Genomic DNA, 24917 nt, shown 5'->3' with positions numbered 1-24917 from the left:
TCTACCTGTATACCCAGGTCCTTAAATGAATCTACAGTTTCAATCACTGTGTGTGCTATTAAATATTCACATTTCAGTTTATGTCTCCCAGATCTCATATGCTTAGTTTTTGAGATATTTGTCAGCATATTATTCTCCTGTTCCCAAATGGTCAATTTACTCACATTCTTTTGCAGACCTGCCCCATCTATAAAACATGTAATCCATTTACTCAATTTAAGTTATCTGCATACATACATACTATAGAGCATCTCAGATTAAAAAGATCTGAAAGATATAATCCAAACAAGTATGGGTCTAAGACAGAGCTCTGTGGGACACATTGATTGTAACTAAGAACTTCACCTATCCCATTTTTGCATGATACTTGCCATGTCCTATTTGTAAACAATGCAGCTATCCATCTTATCAAGTGACAACAATACCTAATTGTTCTAATTTATTGACCAGTGTTTTGTGTATAACCCTGTCAAATACTGAAGTTGTTCTTCTTTCGGCTTTTCCTGGTTAGGGGTCGCCACAGCGGAACTCCGGTCTGCTAATGATTGGCAGTAGATTTTTACAGTGCCGAGGTGCCAACCCGATGCCCAACCTTCAACGAAGGCACACCTATTCACGCATATCTTTCGAACGCCACTCAACCGTGGGGAGGACATGCAGACTCCACACAGAAGGCGCTCCAGCCGAGAATTGAACGGGAGAACCTCTTGCTGTGAGGCAACAATGCTACAGCTGCACCACCATGGCTTATTACATCACAGCACAATTTTTCATTCGTATCTGTTATTATATTGTTATAGAACATTATGTTACAGGTAGCACTAGATCTATTTTCAACATATGTATGCTGATATATGGTTTTAAGTCTCAACCTTCCCAGTTTTGATAATAACTTATTGAATATTACCATCTCCATTATTTTCCACAGCATGACAGTAGACTTAGGGGTCTGTGTGACTTTCGGTTTGTCCTACTCTCCTTTCCCTTAAAGACTGGGTTAATAAGTGCATGTCTCCAATCTTGAGGAATCTCCCCATATTTATGCAACCCAGTAAATAATAGATGTAATGGTGCTGTAGGTTCTTGCTGAAGTGTTCCCATATCATTATTACTAATTCCTTCTCTTCCTTGTGCTTTGTTTGGATCCAGATTGCATAGTTCTTTTTCAATATAATTTAATTTGATTGCAGTATCTGAGCTTACCTGGATGTCACTTGGACAATGTATAATCCTCTTTGTGGAGATAAATTGTTTGGCCTATGATTTTGTAAATGCACCTATAATCTGTTGTGTCTGAGAATAAATTTTAGAATCAATACACAGTTTATCAGTTTATATGTCTTTACTCCTTCCACATCTTATGTACCTATAAATGGTTTCCTATTATGATCAATACCTTTATACAAATGTTCTTCAAATGTTTCTTCATCTCTTCCACTTTTCCATTTCTTATATGTTTTGTCTCTCACCTTAATCAAGTATCTTGTTCTTATAGAAATATATCCTCCAGACTTGTGTGCCTAGATCCTGATGTTAACCATTTTTTGATTTTTTGCATTCAAACAATTTCTCTTTCAAACCTTCCACATTTCTTTGGCAGTTTTTTTCCACTGAATGCATCACTGCAAATAGTTTCAGACAGTGACTGTTTTGCTTCCATATAATCTGTTATTAATCTTCTATGCACTGGTTTAGATATCAGTTTGGCAGAATTATCTAGCAACAAACAACTATATAACCATATGATCACTGCACATCAACGGGGTGAAATTTGAAATGAAGTAACAGTAATGTCTTTAGAAACACAACAATGTCTAGTATGCTCTGTTTCCTGGTAGTTGTTTTTCATAACCAGAAGGATTTGTTGTTCCTGAGCATATGTTTTTAATAATTTCCTTACTAATGTTGTTGCATCAATATTATTCAAGTTTGTTTCTGGTACATTTAAGTCCTTAGCCACTATTATTTTTCTCTCCTGTGTTTCAAACAAGAAATGTATGAATTCTTCTTGGTCATCAGCACTTGACTTTGGTGATCTATACCCTACAACAATTGTTATATGTTCCAGGGTTGCCTTTATTGTCCCAGTTATAGAATCTATAGTATCAGTGTATCACTGAACATTTAATAATCACAGGTCTCATAACTATTTTTAATCCCTATCATAACACCTTTACCTGATTTTTTGTTAGAATGCCGATTATAGCAAAAACATTTATACGAACAGAACTGGTTTACAATCATTGTTCTTTAACCATGTTTCACAAACAATAACAATATCAGTCTTATGGGAATGTAGCAAACTTTCCAATAACAAAACTTTATTATTAATGTTCCTAGCATTAACAACCATCAGAGATGCAGCAAATGTTGCTATCTGTGAACTGTTACATTTTCAAACTAGCAAAAATACTGCCTTGCGTTTGTCAAATATTGCAAAATATCTGCAGCAAAAATTCTCTTCCCTGACCTTGACAAGTGCACACCATCCTGTGTAAACACACGTGTGCCCAAAATTAGGCTCGGGTGGTCTCATCATTTCCATTTTTTTAAATTAAACATTTTTTCATCTAGGTGTTTACCCAAAAAATCTTTTTATTCACTGTAATCTGGCTCTCCTTTTATATGTGATTTGTGAAAAATATGTCCTAACACATGTACAAGCTATGCTGTCTAAGAGGGCTGTAAGTTCCCTACTAACAATCAGACAGTCCTTCTGGATGAGATCATTTTTACCGACATGAATAAAAACAGATGTGAACTTCCTTACATTAAGATTAAAGGTTACAAGTTACTAATGAAAGGAACGATAAAGGACAACTGCTACAAATATTTAGAGACGTGACTGATGGGATACCAACCATTAAAAAGGAGGGAAGACTAATTACTGATTATAGTTTGAAAACATATCACAATATTAAATATTTTCAGTTGCTGAATAAATTGCAGGAATATGGCTTTGGTAGAAAAAACAATGAAATTAGTATCTACAGATTACACATACATATGAAATTAAGAATAAAGATGAGTAACTGCTGATGGGAAAATTACCTTTTGTGGGATATGCAGATGTCATTATAATAGTCATAAAGCATGCTAATTTTGTATCATGCTTTATGGATAAGTTACAGATCCGATTTAAAAATGTTGGTTTGAGTTTAAATACAGATAAATATAAATATTTAGTTGAGAAGTGTAGAACCGGAAAGGAATGTTTCAGTGAAAAGTGAATTAAGGTATTGTGAATAACCTATAGTGAGAACAGTTTGGGAAAAAAAGTGTCAGAAAATAACAGAAAAAAATAACACTATGCAAAAGTTTTTCGGTAACAGAGGAAACGTGTTATTTATTAAACACAATTTTATTAGGATTAGGAAGTTATATAGCTGGAGAGTGTGAAATACCACTCAGAATAGAACAGTTAAGATTTTTTTTTCACCTAGGTTTTGTGTTTGAATCTCACTAGAAGGGAGATTTTACGTGACAACATGAGGGAAGGGTGTACAGGAATTATCAGTCCTTTACAACATCATACATTCTTAAGTTTTTGAGAAAAGAAGAGGATAGTTAGAAATATTTGGAATTATAAAATTGTTTTATTCTTACAAGAATAACACTGGAGAATGTATGGTCTTATCATTTGGTTTAATTTCTACAAATGTTTAGGTTTTGTACATCCCTTGATGGAAATGGACTCCATTCTTCTATATGTAGGGGATGATTAGAGTACTTGAAATCACTATTGCTTCAGTTTTTGACATTAATAAACAACGCTCTTCTAAACACCCACAATGTACCCAGAAGTGCTGCCTCGTGCAGTTCATATGGGATTACATGTGTTGGCGGCATGTTACTTGTAAATTCTTTCTTTTTACTAATCATGTTGCTCCTACTACTTCTATTATTGGAACTGTCTGGGTATCTTACTTCCACATTTTCCTTGTTTCGTTCTGAAAATCCTGCCATTTTATGACTTTGTGTCTCTCTGCTTGTAAGACACTGTAATCACTGGGTTTAGCAATTTCAATGAGCAATGCCACTTTTCTCTTTTTTTTTCTGGATTACCATATCTGGTTATCTAACATCTACTTTCTGAACTATTGGTACTACATGATTCCCTTGACATATAAACATCACCATCATTGCTGATAACAGTTTGTGGTTCACGTTTCCAACGCTTCTTAGCTACTTCAGTATTGTAATGTTTGCACAATTCCCAGTGAAACAGTCTTGCCAGATTATTGTGCCTTTCAGTATACAGACCCTCAGCCATGAGTGTATCACACCTAGCAATGAGATGTGTAACAATTTCAAGTTCTGTTTTACAGAACCTGCATTTATCTGTTTCTCCCATTTTTTCAAAGGATTTTGTAAACCAGTTTGTATGTATCCCACGATCTTGGGCCGCCATAGTTAGCTTTTCATGTTTTGGTTTCAGTTCTCCTCTTCTTAACCTGTACAATATAATGCTTTCAGAAGAATGAGAGCCTGGAAGGCAGAGTAGAAGTGATAGGAAATAATAGAAGGACATGGTAAAGTAACATGTTAAAGAGACATTTTCTAGTTCAGGAAAAAGAATCTTTTCAAGATCGGATGACACCTTTAATGAATAGACTGTCAAGGATGTATACATTCCCTTAGCAGGTATTTTGTTTTGGTGGATACCACATGTAAAAATCCCAGTATATGAAATATAAGAGTGCTGAAGGTAACCACAAAGGATGCGAAGATAAACTTCTGCATGTATTTTTGGAATGTGAAAAGGTTAGAGGCTTCTTAAAAAGTAACTACAACATTTAGCTGTGTAGTAATAAAAGCAAAAAATATATATGGATTTTTATGAAAACTTAAATCAGAAAAAAAGCATAGATTTAAGAAAATGGCCAAGACAGAGAAAAGGTCTGCATTCAAAATAATAAATAAGCATGGAGAAGAAGGAAGAATAGCAATAAAAAGTATTATAATTCATTGTAATATCCTTTTCGATTATATTTTTTCTTTTCAAATATTTTCTGAGGAAGTGTGTTTCTGTTCTATATGGTGAAATACTTTACTAAACCTACTCCTACTCCTTCACGTCCACCAGAGCTATGACCAAGTCAGGCAGGTGCCACCTTATGTAACATCTCATCTGAAGGACGGCACCTTCAGAGTGCTCCCCCCCCCACCCCTCTACCCATGCTACATTATACCATTGGCAGTAGTAAATTAATCCAAAACCTGATGTGGGAATAGAACCCAAGCCATCTTGATCTTCCCAGCATTCAAGGTGAGTATGCTTCCTACGGAACTGCTAACTGCAATAAGAAATGGTAACCATTTGAAATGTTAGGACACATTATAATGAATCCTGAAACACAGAGACTGAATGACTGAAAAAACACTGACTTACATAAAGTAAGTCCAAGGTGGTTGCTTCCTGGAATATTCCCTTTTCTCTATAGTATGGTGATCTCAAAGTCAGTATGTATAAGTTTGGGAGGCATGGGGGTGGGCTTGCCCCAACAAATTAAAGGACGCCGGGGGGGGGGGGGTTGTCCTGCAAAAAGGTTTAAAGGAAAACGGCAATGTTGGAGATTTGTTCTTCTCCTGGAGTTTTGATCTGTTTTTTCACTCAGCATTAGAAGTGCTAACATTTCAAAAGGTAGCCTTAAGAAGCATTTAGAAAAATTCTGAATGACAGACTAAATAACTTTTTTTGTTTTTTTATATATAAGCATATATATATATATATATATATATATATATATATAACATATATATATATATATATATATATATATATATATAAACATATATATATATATATATATATATATATATATATATATATATATATATATATGGTTCTATATATATATATATACCTGATTCCTGAACAGTTATGCTTTTGCAGGAGCCTATCTGATAATAACTGAAAGAGCAACCAGTCATATAAAAAAGTTTAGAGGAAGAGGCAGAACAAATGAACCATGCAATCTGCTTCTTGCTCTTAGCATTTCCACTTTTCCAACTCACTGCAAGCTTTTTAAAGAGTATTCTCTGCTCCATCTATGACTCATCTGCCATTAATGACGATGTTACTCTCAACAGGATGTTGTCTTGTCTTTTAGAACACTTGCATAGTGTCATGTTCATAAGGCCCCCTCTTCTAAAAACATATGACTGCATAGTTCTACTCAATGTAACTGTAGAGAAGTGCAATATCTATTCTACAGTTCCCTGCTATAAGTGCACAGTTTGGTATCTGTCTTAAATTTTGGCATCCTCCTTATAATACAAAGTTACTAAAGAGGACCTATAAATACTTGGAATAAATAAAATACATCCTGCTTTTCAAAATAAAGCTTCTGGGCTAATAAATGCCTCCTTACTACTTCCAGTGGATAATAGTAAAAAAAAAAACAACAAAAAAAAAAAAACAAATATAAATATTCACTAAAAATGACACAGGACTTAATAATGTTGTGTTGTTTAAAATTGGAAAAAAAGTCTATCTCTGTGAGTCATTTCCTGAATCAATAATCTACTGATATTGTAAGGCTTGGTGTTAAAAGTGACTCCCAACAGTGCCCAGGAAGATGCAAACATTTCAATAGTAAGTGCAAGGTGTTGGGAATTTTGGAATTCACAACACTTAACAGATATTAGCCAACATTACAACAAATCTTCAAAAAAAAAGCTTAAAAAACTATTTACACAAATCTGTACCTCTATGATCAGATCATGTTCCTCTGGAGAGTTGTTTGTACCTTTGCTGTGCACTCTGAATGTCACAGTACTCTAAATAAAGAAAAACAAACATGAAGTGAGTGGTAGGAGTCAGTCATGGAAGACGTCACCTGCTTATATCAAGGGCAGTGTTCTCCATTTTCTTTATTTGTCCTGTTACATTTATTGTATAATACAAACACACAACAACCAAGGCAAAGAGCAAAGCTGAATATTCATATAGTGTCCTAACTGAAATTCACATTACAGATCAGAAGACTATTTCTTTATTATACCATGATCCCCCCAAAACGTGCACGCTGATTGGCCAGCGTGCCCGTTGTAAATCGAGTTATACTAATGGAAAAAGGTCCGGTCGCCCGGACTTTTTTCCATTAGTATAACTCGTTTTTTTAAAACACTGTCTCGCTATGTTAAATGGGTTTAACATAGCGAGGCAGCTTTAAAAGAAGCAACGGAGATCTCCGTTGCTTATTTTAAAGCTGTCTCGCCATGTTAAACCCATTTAACATAGCGAGGCAGTGTTTAAACAACGGAGAAAGCAAGATCTCCGTTGCTTTTTATGTTTCGCTATGTTAAATGAGTTTAACATAGCGAGACTGTTTTAAAATAAGCAACGGAGATGTCCGTTGCTTATTTTAAAACTGTCTAGCTATGTTAAACTCATTTAACATAGCGAACACTAAAAAAAGCAATGGAGATCTTGCTTTCTCCGTGCTTTTGCCCACAGCTCTGATGTACTGCGCAGGCGCGCAGTACATCAGAACTGCCGCGGATGCCAGACATCTGCGGAAGGGCAGTAAACAGGCATTATACGATGCCATTATTTAAGAAAAGTAATAGTTTCTTTTCTTAAATAATGTCATGGTATAATAGCAATAACCCACTTCTGGGTGTAGGTAATGCTAAATTTACCCACGGTTGGCTTTGTTTGGTCCCTCGGGCTTCGCCCTCGGGACCAAACCACGCCAACCATGGGTAAATTTAGCATTACCCACACCCAGGCGTGGGTTATTGCTATAATATGTTATCTCTCCCACACCTTAAATAAATGCAGGGTCTGGAATTCTGACTAATTATTTACATCTTATCATCAAGTTATGCTCTCATCTGCCAAATGCACACTTCTTACACATTCTTTGCAATGTGTGTAATTTACATGACTGTTATTCACTTACCTTATAAATCAGAAAATACCCCCCACACACAAAAACACAAACACACACACACACACACACACACACACACACACATGCATTTCCATGAGTTGTGGATACAAGGTGATCAAATGATAATTCACTATTGCAGCCTTTCAACCAGTCTCAGATAAGGCTCTTCGCCAAACCGACTCCCTGTATTCTTATTCAGGACCATGAAACCAAGATGGTGGGTTGGGAGACCATTTTTGTGAGCAGTAAGGCTACTTACCTTGATGATACAAAATGCAATGATTTCAGCTGCACACTGAAAAAGCCTTCACTCATACAATAATTAAGACATGCTGTTACACCCACCATTTTGGAGTACCTATAGTCAGCAGTCCAGACACTGCTGAGGATCAGACTCCAAGTAATAAATGTCTCACTCTCCCTTAATATGGAGAGTAGTTCTTGAGATGTCTATTCTCTGTTCTTGCTGGCATTACCAGTAACTGGGGCTGAATCCAGAAGTTTAGTTAATGGCACCACAAATATATTGTGTCTGCATCAGTAGGCAGGCTTAAAGTAGGAATAGTACTTCAAAAAATCAGCAGCAAAGACCCCCCCCCCCTCCCCCAAATCACAAGCTCATCTCACAAGAGGGATAATAGTTATGCATATACTTCCTAGAATAAATGAATTATCATTACAGGTATTTCATGAAAGAATATGAAGACTGTAGCATTAATTCTTATTATTCTGTTTACTTAAAATCTCCTTTGCTTAGACATTACAAACAGTTAAACTGAGCAATGGATTTAGCACAGACAAAACCTATAAAACATATATAACAGAAAGAATGATGAAGTCTAAAACATTAAGTGATGTGAGGAAAATAATTGCTCAGACATACCGGATAAATCTTATTAAAGGTTTTTTTCCTTCTTGGATTTCATATAAGAATCTAAACAATTCTCATCTTACTTAACATTTTTGCAGATGTTTTCAAAGGAAAGGACTATACATCTGGTATTAAACTGTAGGCTGTCTGCTTGCAACATGGATATAAGGAATAGGATCTATGCAGCCTTTGATACAGCACCATCATAGAAAATGCATGCTGGGAACATCCTAATAATAAGGCCAGGAATGCAATCTTTCTGAGACCTCAACTCGTAGGTTCATAGATACTTCCTAGACTGTGGATCTGTCAGAACCTTAGGTAGCCTAGCCTTACACCCATGGTAGACATTAGTCATCATATTTTGAGCACAAATAACCCAGAAATAGGAATGGGCAGAACAAGGATGTCCTGGGATATTTACATGTTGCCCATGTCCATTTGGGACAAGGGTGCTAAACGGGGGGTGAAATTGTGGTTACCCATCAATTCCTCCAAATTATATGTAACTGGAGTAAGAGAAATATTTTGCCTTATGTGGAATGGAAGACAGTTTGATAGAAGTGGAATTCTTTACAATACATGCCTATCATTCCAACACGTTTTATTAATGTTGCAGAAGAGATTGAGATCCCTTGAGTGGATGTTTATGCTACTATTGGACTTGTGAATGTGTAATAGGCCTGACAGGGTAGGGTCTGTTGAGGTTCTATACATGAGGCAGAGGTCTCCTGTCAGTAACTTGTATGATACCAAGAGGAGGGTTAAGGCTTTGAGATGGTATGTATATTTTAGGCACATGACAAGTTGTGAAAAGTGTATGGAAAAGTACATAACGAAAGGGAAATTATACTCAATGGTTTACCTAATGAGTAGTTAGTACAATGGAATCCCTGGACCTGCATGCCATACTTTAGATATAAGTTGTGCAATGAAAAAGTAGTGCCTTACAATAGTGGATTCAGGGCCATCAAAATACTGTTCATTGCCAACAAAGGTTCCCAGATCCCTGACTTTAGACTCAGTTTCTATGTATGAGTTATCAATGTGATTGTTGCAAAGAGAGTTATGTTTGCCAAATGATAAGATTATACAGTTCTTAGCATTTAGCTTTGGTAAATGTTTTTTTTATATCAGCTATTTTTTTGTAATAGCACCATTTAGGGGATCATGGTAACCTCTGGGAAGGTTATGATGACACCAAGTTTGCAGTCATCTTCACATATGGTCAGCCACAAACCCTTAACATTAGCTTTGACCTCCAAGAAATAAAAGCCAAATAAGACTGACCCAAGGAGTGAACCCTGGAGTACATTGCTAGTGAGATGTCTTTTAGAGGAGATAGAGTAGCACACCTTTATTTTCTAGTATCTATTTGTGAGCCAATTTGCTATTCAATGAATTCCATATGGATTTACATTTAGTTTAGAAAGTTTTTCTTTGATACTTGAGTGTGGGATGTTGTTAAATGCCTTTGCAAGTTCTAGATATGTGCTGATTTGCCCTCATCACCAGCAGATCTCTGCCCCAAATGCCAATCCCTTCTGCTGCACAACCGTAGAAGATTTTCCGTGAATATTTCCAGTGTGCAAGTCACAAGACTTAAAGCATTGTTATAAGCCTAATATAAAGCATAACACAGAGCCACATTATGAATATTCTGTTTATCCTGGTTTGTGTGAGTGTCCACAGGCAGTGCCTCTCTGTCCATCCTCCCACTCACCACACACTCTCCTTGTACCCCAGCAGTGCAGATGCACATGTTAACATGTTCGTCCAAGCAGTGCCTTGTGGTCATTTGAACCTTCACTACCAGTCACCCCACTGCCCTATTTGTTTTATATATTTGGTTTGTAAAAAATCAGTAAGAAAATCCAATTAATCACACCAGAGGAAAATGAACATAAATTCACAGTCAACATTGTTAAAGAAATCCACTAGCTCTTTAAACACGGGGAAATCTGCCTCTATGTCATTTTGAAATATAAAAATTCTCTAACCTTTTGGTATTCTCTCCAGCAGTGCAAATAGTTGCAGATATGAGTTATCACATTATAAAGAATGGCATTGTTTAATTTTCTTCTCAGATTCTCTAATTAATTCACTAAAGTTCTTATTACCGCAATATCTCGACTCTTCCTTGAAATGAAATTTTCTAGAGTCTGCACTACTGTCTCGATATATCTTAATAGCCCTGCCAATTGACATTCCAGTACCATCTTGACTACAAATACCTTTTGCAAAAGACGTTCCAGCATTAATGGCTGCCATGGAAGAGCTTCCACCAGTAAGTTCACCTGTGTTATTCAGACTGCCAATGTCTGTGCAGCTGGAATAATCAACTGTGCCTTTTCTAAGAAACCGCAACACCAGCTTTGGTGGAAGCAGTACTGCAACAGAGGTTTCAAATTAAAAAGCCACAACCAATCAGAATTCTGGAAAATATATTTATTTAATAACAGTGTCTTGCTGTTCATTTCTGGTGTGTTCTTTTCAATTTTGTTGTTTCTATACACCCCAACAGATTCCGGGAAGTCTTCTGGTTTGTTTTTTGGACCTCTCACTCCATTTTTTTTCTGTTAATGTGATGACAAGACATTTTTATTGCAACTTATATACCTCGTCTAGACACCTTACCAAATGAACTGTATCTTTTTCTAAAATGCCTTAATGCCACATTTGGTGGAAACAGTACTCCAGCAACTGGTGATAATTTTTTTGGGGTCTGTGCAAGCATATACCACTCTGTACCTGAGCAAAAATGTGTGAACCGCACACTGGATCACTTTTGGGTATACTGCATGTAGGCCTGATATGAACTGTACACTGTCCATTTATGCAGGTGGCTTTATTATAGCTCTATTTTATCAAGCAACGTGTAGAGATGTTGGACATATTTTAGAGTCAAGTCACATTTTCAAGTGCATCTTGTGCTCATCCAGCCTTATTAGCTGAACTGAGTAACTAATTTGAGAGTGAAGAGAATTATTGAAAAATGGGTTAAATGAATTATGAAAAAATACTGATAGGGGCTTCAATACAGGCTTCTTAGAAAGGCTAGTATGGTATAATGTTAAACTAGAAATAGACACCTGCACATAAAAATGATCTCTAGTGAATGCTAACATAAGACACAGTGATCAAATTACAGGTCGATGTATCATGATGTTATTCTGTTGCAGTCTTCATTCAAAACTTTTTATTTTGCTCTGCTTGGTTTTCTGTACCATTCACAATCACATGGTTACAAATTACATACGCCCTACCACTTCCCTAGCAAATGTTGTCCTGATTTTACCTCATTCAAGAACAGAATGACTCCAGGTGGCAAAAAGACAGTAGTAGGCATTTCTGCCAAACCAATAAGCTGTTAATAAAACGACTTGTAGTGCATGGTGTTAACTTATTTATGACATAGAGGATTATTTATTTATTTTATTTACATGTATTTTTATTTATATGTTAATTCTACTAGGCCAGTGGCCTCCTTTCAGGGCATACCCAGTGTAACTATTTATAATGCCTGGGGGAAATTCGACCCTGACATTGTGGAACGTTCCCTACTCTTTTTGGGCACAAGATGGCAGAAGAGGGCTGTCACTAGTGCTTAGAGAACTCCAAGATGGAGACTAGTAGATGTGACAGCATGGAGGAGAACAGTTTAAAATTGTTTGAACATATACAAAGAAGGATGCTGATCAGAAGAAAATCATGATGGATAAGAAAGCAGATGCTGTTGTGAAGACATCAGGAGTTGATTCTGTTGTTGCAGCGCATGATGCAAATAAGCATCATTTAGCTACCTTTCAGAGTTCTGTGCAGGGAGGTATTGTAATAACAGAGCTGGAGGTTAGTGGAATGTAGAATGAAAAATTTCTGGAGTTGCTTGATAAAGAGGAACTAGAAGATGAGTCTGCTGTATCATGGGAAGAGGTGGCGGACTGTGTGTTTACTGATGATGAGGAACAGAAATAATAAGTGTTTGATAAAGGTACTGGCAGAAAAGAATCATTTTGTAGTGCAAGTAAAACTTTTTTCAGAAGTGGTCGGAGGTATGAGGGCAAAGAAATGCTTTTTATTTTAAAAAAAGGAACACTGTGAGACTAAAAACTAGAAATGGCAATGCTGTAGAGCTGTACTTTGGGACAATCACATCATGCCATTATGATTTTTCTGTAAGATATGTACGGTCTTTTATTCATTTAGGTAAGGAAGCCTTCTGTAATATTACATTTGAAGCTCAGTCTTTGTTGCACACATTCCTAAATGGATGCGAAAAGAAAACAGACATTTATCCATGTAAGAATTATATTTTTTGTCAGTCAAGGACTGAATTTAAAAAAGCATGTGTTTGTACAATTCAGAACTGATGTTATATAATAAGAATTAAAAATGTATTTTATTTATTTATTTTATTTTACATTTGTTGACTGGAGAAATCAAACTGGGCACAAAGGCCCTTTTCAGGGATGACCAGGGAGAAAAGTTCCAGTACATGCACTACAATTAAAATCTTTTATGTTGTGTAATATCAACAGTGCCAGGCAGAATACAACTACAATAAATTTTGTAATGTCAAAATAGGTAAAATAGTAACTATACATGCAGTAGTAAGGCTTCTTATACTAATTATACTATATATAGATATAGTTAAATAAATAACTATGCAGTAGGGTATTCTTTAATTTTTTATTCATTTATATTTGTTTACTGGAGTAGTGCACTGATCTCAATGGGCCATTTGCAGGTACAGCCCAGGTGAATAGGATCAAACCTATGAAAAAATTAAATTATGCTGAGCAGAGCTTTATGGATACTTTATAGCCATAATGAAGAAGATCCATTTAGGAATGCGGCATGGAAAGCAGTATCTCATTATATAGAGAGGTATGAAGACATAAGAAGAGGCATGTGAGAATAGTTGTAAGAAAGGATATCATGGGGAGAAGAGAGAGAAAAGGTGAGAGACACATGCAGAGGGAAGAGGAGAAGAAAGGAGAGGTGTGAGAGAGATTCAAAGAGAAGAGGGAAGTAGGATGAATGAGATGCAGTAAGTAAGAGGATGGTATGATGAGATAAGGAAGGATGAAACAGGGATAAAGTGGTGTGAGACAACTGCATGGTTCATGTAACATGACCTCAGTGAGTACAGCTGCACTTTGCTTGAGTGAAGAGGTGCTCCTTGAGCTGTTGTCTGAAGTCCCAGTACTTTTGGATGTCTTTGATTGAGAGAGGAATAGAGTCCCATAGTTTAGGTGCTAGGATGGAGGCCGCACAATCACTACAATAAAGTTTACTTTTTGAAATTAGTAGGGTAGGTTGAGATTTGGTGAATAGTTTATGAGTGAGAGGGAAAAGATGATTGGGGAGAAAGGGCTTTGTGAATTAGTGATCCTAGTTGGAGAGTGGCTGTCAAATGTACAGCAGTTTAGCTTTGGTGAGAGTGAGGCAGTGGTGTTCATTATTGGGAGGTTGCAGCTATAATGGATAGCCCATAGTCAAGTTCAGATAAGAGTATTTCTTTGCCTATGGCTTGTTCACCCAGAACAGTAGTGTGTTGGTCTTTTTGCATGTGTTTTGAATGTGTAGTTGAAAGTTAAGAGATTGGTATAGCCAAATGCCAAGTTATTTGAAGGACAGTTTCTATTGTGGCATTGTTAACATCTTTAATATTAAGGAAACTGTTGCTTTGGCTATGTTTGATTGGTTCCAAATAGCATTGCTTTTGTTTTTGTTTTGAGGTATTGAGTATAAGTTTCTGGCCTAGTACCCACTGGTTAAGGATTTGCAGGTCATCTTGGAGATGAGTTTGTATAAGAGAGTGGGATTTGTTTGAACTGTAGATGACCATGTCATCTGCATAAAGAATTAGAAGTATCTGAGGATGATCTGATGGGAGTTTGTTGATAAATACTGAAATAGCAGAGGGGCTAAAGTGGAACCTTGGAAGACTCCTTTCGTAAAATGAGCTGTTTCAGAGCTGGTGAGGCCTACTTTCACCTTAAAGGATCTATTGCTGAAGAAGTTTACAAACCAAGATTTTGCATCACTACTAATGCCTATTTCAGTTACTTTGTCAACTAGTAAGTTATGGTCAGTTAGATCAAAGACTTTTGTGAGGTCAGTAAAGATGACTACTGTTAGGTTGCTTTTGTCAATATTGGATAGGACATCATAGGTTCATAGGACGATACTAGGCTATTGGCCCTGAGGACCTTATAAGCCTAGCCAAGAATTTCACCTGTGTTCCCACAAAGTCAGCACCTGTTTTCCCTATCCAGCAGAAATGCAGGTGGGATCCCAGGGGTATATTTATTGTTTCCCATCCAGTCATCCAGGTTCCTCTTAAAGATGGCTAGTGAGGTACTCTGCATGACATGGAGAGGAAGCCTATTCCACAGATGGGGGAGTCACTGAAACACAAATCTATTCCGCCAACAAGTTCTATTAATGCCACAGACCAGGTTGAGGCCTTGCATGTGGGTTGTGCAAGTGGAGTTTGACTTACGGATATGCAGCAACTCCATCAAAGCTGAGTCAGAGATGGCCTTGTATGCCAGACACAGGTCAACTCTGAGCAGTCTGTATGAAACTGAGTAGACGGACAGGACTTTTAGCCTACCTGTATAGGATAGGTGTTTGAGACCCTGGATTGTCCTGATCAGGAACCTCTGTGGTCTGTCCAACTGCTGCATGTGCTTGGCAAGGTGCATGTCAAAGGGGGCATTGTGTTTGTAATGGGTCTGATAAGGGAGGAGTACAGGGGTGTTATGATCTCCTTATTCCTGGAAGAAATACCCTTACTTATGAGGTGGGCCATGTAGAAAACCTTCCGCACAATGGAGGCAATGTAGTAGAAAAAAGTCAGGTTGCTATCAACCTGGGTGCCAAAGTCCCTCACGACTGATTTTGTGCTTAGTATGTTGTTATTAATGTGATAATTAGTGGGGATGCCATTTTCCCCAAAGGGGATAATGATGCATTTCTTGACATTCAGTCATCTGTGAGAGAATAGAGAGCTGTTATGGTGCTACATCCAGACAGAAATCCATTTTGCTTATTGAATAGAATATGGTATTGATGTAAATAAGCAGTTATTTGGTTTTAGATAGTTTTTTCTAGTATTTTGTCTAAAGTGGGAAGTATTGAGATAGGACAGAATTGCACAGCAGTAGTTGGCTTGGGTAGTTTTGGAATACAAATGACTATTGTTGCTTTCCATATCTATGGCATAATCTTATTAGTTAAGCATAGGCTGTATATGTGAGTGAGAGAATGAGAAATGAAGTCCTTACAAAGGTGAATGAACCAAGGGGGTAGGTTATCTGAGCCTGAGGGGAGTATATATTTGTATTTGGTCCAATTGTGTTTCAGTCTGTTTAGTTCTAATCTTTTTGAAGTGGAACAGTGGAATGTAAGAGGGACAGATGTCACAATACAGAGTACTGAGTTATTCACACAGGGTGGCTAGCAAAAGCTTGATTTAATTTTGAAATGAAATGAGTGGTAAAAGAGTTGAGTGGCACAGACAGAAGGTGGGATGGGTAAAGACAGAGTGACAGTTGGTAACAGAGTAGAGGAGAGCAGAGGTATAGTAGAAGAGGTGGAATAAAGTTGTGATGTTGTACTTAGTCTGAAGATGTACAGCTACAGAGCTAGGATGTTGTGAGGTGCTTTCTTAGATGAGTTTTGAATGCCTGTGCTCTGTTTTATTTCTTATCTGTCTGTAGTGTAGATGTTTTTTTTTTTTTCCTGGGATTTGTTGTGCCATGCTTTCCAGGCCTGGTCTCTAAGCAGCATTAATTGCCTACTGTTTTTAGATAGCCATGTTGCTAGATAATTTTAACTCTTTTTCTCCTGATGGGGGCATTTTCATTCAGTATATTTGTAAAGGATTTATGTAATTTAAGGATTACTTCATCTAAAGAAAGATTTTTTTAATATATTCTAATTGTACTGCTTGAGAGTGGAGATGAAATTGTCTAAAATTAACTGGTTCTGTTTACCTAAATATTGTGATAAAATTGAAAATATTAAAAAAAACAACAGATGAAAGTCAGCTATGGAATAGTGATTGGTAAATGGATGCTGTATTAAATGTGAAATGGGATGTTTTGCAATATTTACCTAATGTGATATTTGTGGAAGGTTTTGGGGGGGAAGTACTTTAAAATACCAAGACCAATCGAAAGCATGTTATTTCTGTGGTAGCATGTATGACACTGCCAGCCCAGCTATCTGGAATTTTGTAAATAATCGTATGTCATTTGTGAATATTAATATTATTTATATGTTTGTCTTTCAAATGTAAGAGAACTATATGTTATGTGTATTAAACTACTGGTGCAAAAGTGTGTTTTGAGCAAGGTTTATATAATACTGAGCTTCAAGGATGTGTCCACAGTGTACCCTACCTGAAAAGAACAGAAATGTATATAAATTATATACCTGTGCAAATGTATGTTTTAATTGTAGAAGCTGGAACATACAGAATTAACTTGTAAAACTTCAAGAAAATAAGTTGAAATTGTTTTACGATTGTGTTATCTCTCAGTTTCAGTGAAGCAGGCACAATGTCTAGAGCTAGGAGTTTTTGTGTTGTCTTGAAACAAAAATAATTACTAGGCTTCAAATGTAAAAGAGTTTTATTGTTTTATGACTTCCAAGTTCTGCAAACTTCTGAGAGACGTACTTCTCACACAGAGATGTTAAAATTCTGTTAGTAAATTAGTTTAGCCTGGGAACTGAAGTCAGGTGACAAAGAGTGATGTCAGATAAGTTAACCCAGCAGTAATGTTTATTATTAAGAACTCTCTCAGAGAGAGACTGTGCATTTTGTGTTTTGTCTTGGTCCTGGCAAGAACATCCAATCTGCACTTGCCTTGCTAACAGTAAGTAACTAGGGTACAGCGATTTATTTTAGCTATAGATAGGAATATGGTAAAAATTTGTTTAAATGTTTTCTCTATTTAGTTGAGACTGCCCTGCAATGTGTTTAAAATATTTCCTGTGATTTTGAACTCTGAAGTAAATGTGTTTAAGTATTGCCTTGTTCTTTTATTATTTATTATTAAATATATTTAAACCTATCTTTGTGGCTGATATTTGTGAGACATATTTAAGCTCTTAAGAGTACTTGCATATGTATTTGTTGACACTGTACAGCCCACTCCTAATATTTTTTGACCAAGTGTCAGGCTGTCATTTGGATAATAGTAACATTACACAGTAGGATTGTTCACCCTTTGGTAAGGGCCTTAAAGTAGCTGATAAGGGGTTCTGGTGGCAGTGATAACTACCTTATAGTCTGGGCATAAGGGAGCATAGCTGGTAAACATGTGACAGCTTTTCCCAGCCATGTGTTTGTGTATAAATCAAACCTCAAAGTGTGTGTATGTGTGTGTGTGTGTGTGTGTGTGTGTGTGTGTGTGTGTGTGTGTGTGTGTGTGTGAATGTATGTCAGCTACTTGGGCAGGGACATGAAGCACTGGTTGGACAGAGAGAGTGTTGGGAGGACTTGGCTTGGAACCCTGGCTAAGGACTCAACTCTATAGCTGTGCCAGTGGGGAGTCTTACTGGGGATCTGGAGAGTGGGAGAAACCAGCCCCAGACTGACTGTGATATCTGTGTGCTCTTAAGGGAAATTGCATTTTACTGTGTGTGTACTTGTCATCCTCCCATTGTGTATGTCCCTCACTGTTGCCAGTGTTGAAGATTGAGGCTCCTTGATTACTGGGCCAATGCAGGGGCGTCACAGTGTAGAACATGTAATGCAAGACTGTAAAAAGGTCAAGTGCAACCAATGGGGAAAGATGGGGAACACAACAAATAAATATCAAAAGGAATGTATGGTGTGTTGGGAGCTAGAACGTTTTTGGTTTGACTGTGCAAAAAAAGAAAGTGTAACAGTACAAAAGGGAAATGTAGAAGTTATTTAAAAAGTGAATATTATAATTATCGAATAAACAAGAGTGGCTGAGAAGGAAGTTGAGAATGAAGTAGGTGAGTCTATTTTTTTTGTTCAAGAAGATGAGTGATGTATAGGCCTGCAGGAAGTTGAAACTGAGACATGTAACATGTTTGTGCAACCATTAAAAAAGCAGAGGAACTAGTTAGACCAGACAGGAAAAATTCTATAGGACAAAGGGTAAAAGTAAGGGAATTAAATTTTAGAAATATTCCTTCAAAAATTAAAAAAGGGAAAGTAATAATGTTAACATGGTCTCAGTTAATGTAAACAGTCTGGTAAATAAGTTCAGAGGATTATCAGTAATGGAATGATGTGTAGGTTTATGTGCTGTAATTAACTGTTTACAAGAAACAAGGTTCATATCGCTGAAAGACAGAAAACAAGCAAAAAACTTATGGGGGCACACAATTGTATGCAATTTGTGGAATTATTGTATAAACAAAAAATATTTTGTTAGGGGAAAAGAAGGAAGGGCTATCTCCATGCTTGGCAAATATGGTAAAATATGACAAGTGTGTAATAACAGAATTAAAAGATAAGAAAGGGGAAATAAAGTACAATCAAAAAAATATTATGAATATTATTAAGGTTTATGTCAAGGAGGTTTATAAAAAAGCACTGCTGAAGGTAATAACATTTGAGGTGTAAAGAATTTCTCTGTAGAAACAATTTAGAAGTTTGTAAAGAAATATTACTTTGGATGAATTACACAATGCACTTAAAGTATTCAAAGAAGGTATATCAAGATGAAGGATGGTATAGGTTATGATGTATATAAAAAAGTTAATTAGCAACAGATAAAGTTTTCTTTTGAAAATATTGAATAAATGGTTTAAGAATGGGGTGCAGGAAAGTAGCATATGTGAAGGTATTATAAGGTTTATATGGGAAAAGGAAGAAAAGCAATATAAAACTGAAGTCTAATTATACTGAATAATACAAACTATAAAATAGTAATGAAAACATTACAAACAAAAATTTGAGAGGAATATGTATGAAGTAATGTTACCTAATATGTGTGGACTGAAAGGTGGAAACGTGGTAACAGAGTTAGTGGAAGACTTACTGTATGGAAAGAATGGTGCGAAGTTAATGTAAGGAGCTGTAAGCAAGGCATTTCATTATGTGAGTCATAAATGTTTATGGGAAATGTTGATGCAATATGGGCTTAAAAGGAAACATGAAATGAATAAGTGCTTTCTGGAAAACAGTTAGGTTATCGTTTGAAACAGTGTATTTGATTAATACCATTATTAATTCCATTATTTTAGGTAGGTTATGTTATATAGGAAGTGTGTATATATGTGTACAAGTGAAAAGGAAAAGAAATAATGCAGCTGGCGTTTAATGTCATATGGGTGGTCAAATCTGAACACGGCAAAAAGTGGGATTCTGTACCTGGAAGATGAAAAGGGAGGACTAGAACTAATACACCCTGTTGTGTATATAGCATCTTTGCACTTACACTGCATGTTTAAATATAGAAAGCTAGAAAAATAGCATGATTGCTAAAATGTTTGAAATTAAGTATGGTGTATGTGGGTATAAGGTAAAAGTAGGAAAACGGGAAAAAAACTTTATGAATGAGGAAGTTAAAAAATACCAAAAAAAATTCATTATGGAAAATACATACAGACATTTTAGAAAACTAGGAAATGACTGGTATCATAAGACGATGTGTAAAGTTTATTATATTAATTCCTGGGAAGGACTGGGAAATGCAACAGCTAAGTCTATAAAGAATGGGAGGATAAGATTTGGATGGGTTAGGACTGTCAGGATTTGTTATGGAGACGATCAATTAATAAATTGCCTGTAAAGGGGAGTATAGTATGTAACAGAATGTGTGATAGGTTGTGGATATATTGTAATCAAACAGAAGCAGCAGAAAGTGTTTTGTTAGGGTGTCAATGGATAAGGAAAGCTGGGATTGGACATGTAAAGAAAATACTCTTATAATAATAAAAAGCAGAAGATGTGAACATGAATATGATTTTGTATGGGGATTATGGGAAAGAATGCATTGATATGAGAGAAAGAATTTATAAAAGAATGTCTTAAGTGATATGGGAAATCTGGAATGAACGATTAAGAGAAGTTTTGTTTAATAAAAGATGGACTCTTGTGGACATTTTGTAAAGTATAAGAATTTGCTCATTACTGAAAAAAGGGTGGTGGTAATGATTAAATTAAGTTTTGTATTTTGGCAGAATGATAAATATTTATGTCACTCTAATATGCATACTGTATGTATTGAAATATTGTAAATACTGTAAATGTCGTACAAATATTGAAATTGTTGTAAACTAGTATAAGGTAATGTAAATAGCATGTGTGGGTTATATAAATAAAAAATGCTCTTTTTGATAAGAGCCTGCACCATATACTACCAGTTACAATGAAATAAAAGTGTAGGAGTGGGAAGTGTTTTACCAGCTTTCAAAGCCTCTGAAAGGTGATAAAACACTGTGGTAATATTAAAGAGAGAGCTAGCAGAAATGAACTGTCACTCTGAAAAATGAGGAGTTCTTAAAGATATTAGACACTGTTCTGCCACACGTTTTGTTTATAAGTGTTGCAAAATGAAGTTCTAACAGTTTTCAGTGCCACTGTTCTTCGCTAGCTGGCGATGTCCCTAGCCTGAGACCCAATTGTAGTATTCTTTAAGAGTGTTTATGATTAGGTCTTATGCTAAGGACCCCCTTAAAATGCTTATCTTTTTTCCCAATATTGGAGTGTAATCTTTGTGCTCCATGCACTACATGATGGTTATACACACTCCCTCACACACACACATAAAAGCAAATGTTATATTATTTCTTTACCATGACTTGCTATTATTATACATTTATGTGTTCCTCATTGAACTTACCTTTCTTCCAAGGCAGAACAAAGAACTCCTTCATTCCCATACACTTGGCTTTTTCCCTGAAGTCGTCAACATATTCTTGACCCAAGGATTGTGTCCGTGCTGCAGTGACAAAAAAAAGTAATAATAACTAAACACGACTGCAGAGTGTTACAAAATTACCCTACACCAACTTGACAGTTATTTAAGGTTTGCACTGTTATGATAAACATTGCTACATATATCAAAAAAATGTGGCTGTAAATGCTTGCAAGCTGATGTCCTACATCTTCTTCTTCTCTTTCGGCTGTTCCCATTAGGGGTCACCACAGCTGATCATCTGTTTCCATTTCTTCTTGTCTTCTGCATCTTGCTCTGTCACACCAACTACCTGCATGTCCTCTCTCACCACATCCATAAACCTTATCTTAGGCCTTCCTCTTTTCCTATTACCTGGCAGCTCCATCCTTAGCATCCTTTTCCCAATATAATCAGCATCCCACCTCAGCACATGTCCAAACCAATGCAATCTCACCTCCCTGACTTTGTCTCCAAACCGTCCAACCTGAGCTGACCCTCTAATATACTGATTCCTAATCCTGTCCATCATTGTCACACCCAGTGCAAATCTTAACATCTTTAACTCTGCCACTTCCAGCTCTGACTCCTGCCTTTTTGTCAATGCCACCGTCTCCAACCCATGCAACATAGCTGGTCTCACTATCCTCTTGTAGATCTTCTCTTTCTTTCTTACTGGTACCCGTCTGTCACAAATCACTCCTGTCACTCTTCTCCACCCATTCCACCCTGCCTCTACTCTCTTACACCCCCTTAAAATAACTGCAGGGTATCAAACCTGTCAGATACATTTGAGAAGTATGGCTAGGCTTAAAAAGCCCCTTCCCTGTAGATTGTGCAATCTTAGTGTGTGTGTGTGTGTGTGTGTGTGTGTGTGTGTGTGTGTGTGTGTGTGTGTGTGTGTATGTGTGTGTGTGTGTATATATATATATATATATATATATATATGTATATCTATATACATATGTATATATATATATATATATATATATATATATATATATATATATATATATATATATATATATATATATATATATATATATATATATATATATATATATATATATATATGCACACATATATATAAAATTAGCAGAGGTGTGGGGACTACTACAGTAAAACAGAGTTTTGAACTTGCAAGCCCTGAGGTTATGCTCAGAGCATGTGCAATGACCTGCCAACATCAAAAATGAGGTTTGGGACAAACCAATTTGTCCAGGACCCTCTTTAGTGATGGAGGGGGAGGTATTTTGGGATGAAAAGAGGGAAAGGGAGAGTTTGTTATAGTTAAGGCAGGTAATAGGGACTAGGCTTCTGGACAATAAGGAGTTAAGTGGTTGAGAGGTTAGGGGAAGTGAGGTAGGTTAAGAAGGGACTTAGATTAGCTGATATATTTGGGAACAGAGGAAGTGATGTCACATTCAGGCATGAGTTGGTAAAGTTACAACAACTAGGAACCAGGACCAGTCAACAGAATTTATTCTCCCCAGCACTTCGGCACAAGCCTTCAAGGAGTACAAAAAAACTTTAAAAAAACACACCTTTTTATATACACCCACACATCAATTATACAATTAAAAGCAATCAGTTAAATCAGTGCTTTCCAATTACATTCAAGATTCAATCCCAAAGGGGATATAGTGTTAAACTTTAAAATAAACAGACTCTCTTTGTACATTAGTTTCATTTTATATACTTCATCTGAACAAAATCCTACAAGTAATCTTTCCAGAATGCTAGCCTTTAAATCATGCATATTGGAATTGTGACATTCTAAAAAATGTTTGACCATAGGTCTCTCCAACTTATTATTTCTTATATTTTTAATATGCTCTTGTAGCCTGCATTTAAATTTTCTTTTTGTTTCTCCAATATATACAAGGCCACATGAGCATTGTAGGGCATAAATAACCCGTTGTGTTTCACAATTGAATGTTTCTGACGGAGAAAACCTGTGTCCATTGATAAAATCAAATGTTCTAACCATATATGTACAAACATTACAATGTCCACATGAATAAGTGCCCAAGGGTATATCAACAATAGTAATAGAATCAGCTGGAAAAATAAAATTATTGTGTACTAGGATATCTCTAAGGTTTCTACCTCTCTTGTGTGATACACCTATATATGGGCACAAAATATTGGCTAGCTCATTATTTTTAAATAAATACTGCCAATAGTGTTTTACTATATCAATAAGTATAAGACTAAATAAACCATAAGTAGTAATGAAGTATATTTTCTCTTTTTATCTATTTTATGTTGTGGGGTTAGGAGGAAGAGAATGGTGTACATGGGTGTTGCCCTTGGATATTAATGTTTTTTTTTTCTCTCTGAATATGGCTGTTTTTTGGATCAGTTCAATGGGATTTCTTTTTGGCAGACCGAATGGGTGGGGCAAGATGAACTTCAGTTATTCACGGATGCAACAGGAGGCATTGGCATGGGGGCTTATTTTGTGGGACAGTGGTTTGCAGTTAAATGGCCTCTGCATTGGAAGGAGGAATTGAAAAGAGATGTTGCATTTTTAGAGTTGATGCCAATTTGGGCAGCTTCGGTAGTTTGGAAGGATCGGTTACAGGAGAAGCAGGTTATTTTCCACTCAGATGACATGGCAGTGGTGTGGGTTTTGCAGAAGAAGATGGCTAGGTCTGAATTGTTATTGTTGATTCTACGTAAGTTGGTTTTGCAGAGTTCATTAATAAATTTTTCATTTACATGGGTGCATATGCCGGAGTAAGGAATGACATTGCTGATAGCTTGTCCCAATTTCAGTTTTCCAGGTTTTGGCAGTTGGCTCCAAGGGTGGAGGAGGTGCCGGTACTTTTACCAGAGGAGGTGTGGAACCTTGGGTCAAGGTAATCAGGAGGTTGGTGCATCATTCTTGGGCTTTGTCTACAAGGAAGGCTTACAGTAGGGCTCTTTCTGAATTTAATCAGTTTGTTTTACAATTGCCAGAAGATGAAGAGGTATGGTCTGAGGAGTTGCTGCGTCATTATTTAGCTCGAGCTTGGGCTTTAGGTAAAGCCTTGCAAACGGTTATGTGGAATTGGCTGTGATCAGCATATTTGCGTGAGTGTCTGGGTTGCATGACTTTATGAAGTCATAGACAGTAGGACGTATGTTGAAGGGATGGGGGAAACTGACAGGGGAATGCACTGATATGAGATGGCTGCTGACGAGAGTGTTGTTGAAAGTTTTGTTGAAAGGTTTAGTGTTGTTGGAAGGTACCTCTTCGGATTA

General features: G+C 36.5%; 1 protein-coding gene across 1 annotated transcript in view; it reads right to left on the bottom strand.

The window, feature by feature from the left end:
• Positions 1–24917, bottom strand: part of APOM (apolipoprotein M) — a 114685-nt gene that overhangs the window by 11050 nt on the left and 78718 nt on the right. The window contains exons 5-6 of the mRNA XM_044082443.1: positions 21615–21713; positions 6712–6783 (exon numbers count right to left, since the gene is read on the bottom strand). Coding sequence (XP_043938378.1) covers positions 6725–6783; positions 21615–21713 — 158 coding nt within the window. The 3' untranslated portion in view covers positions 6712–6724. The remainder of the gene's footprint in view (positions 1–6711; positions 6784–21614; positions 21714–24917) is intronic.

The sequence above is a fragment of the Protopterus annectens genome, chromosome 9.part0 (assembly GCF_019279795.1).
Source record: "Protopterus annectens isolate FY-2018-M chromosome 9.part0, PAN1.0, whole genome shotgun sequence".
Lineage (NCBI taxonomy): Eukaryota > Metazoa > Chordata > Ceratodontiformes > Protopteridae > Protopterus > Protopterus annectens.
Note: the sequence above shows the minus strand (reverse complement) of the source record. Positions and strands in the feature narration are given on the sequence as shown.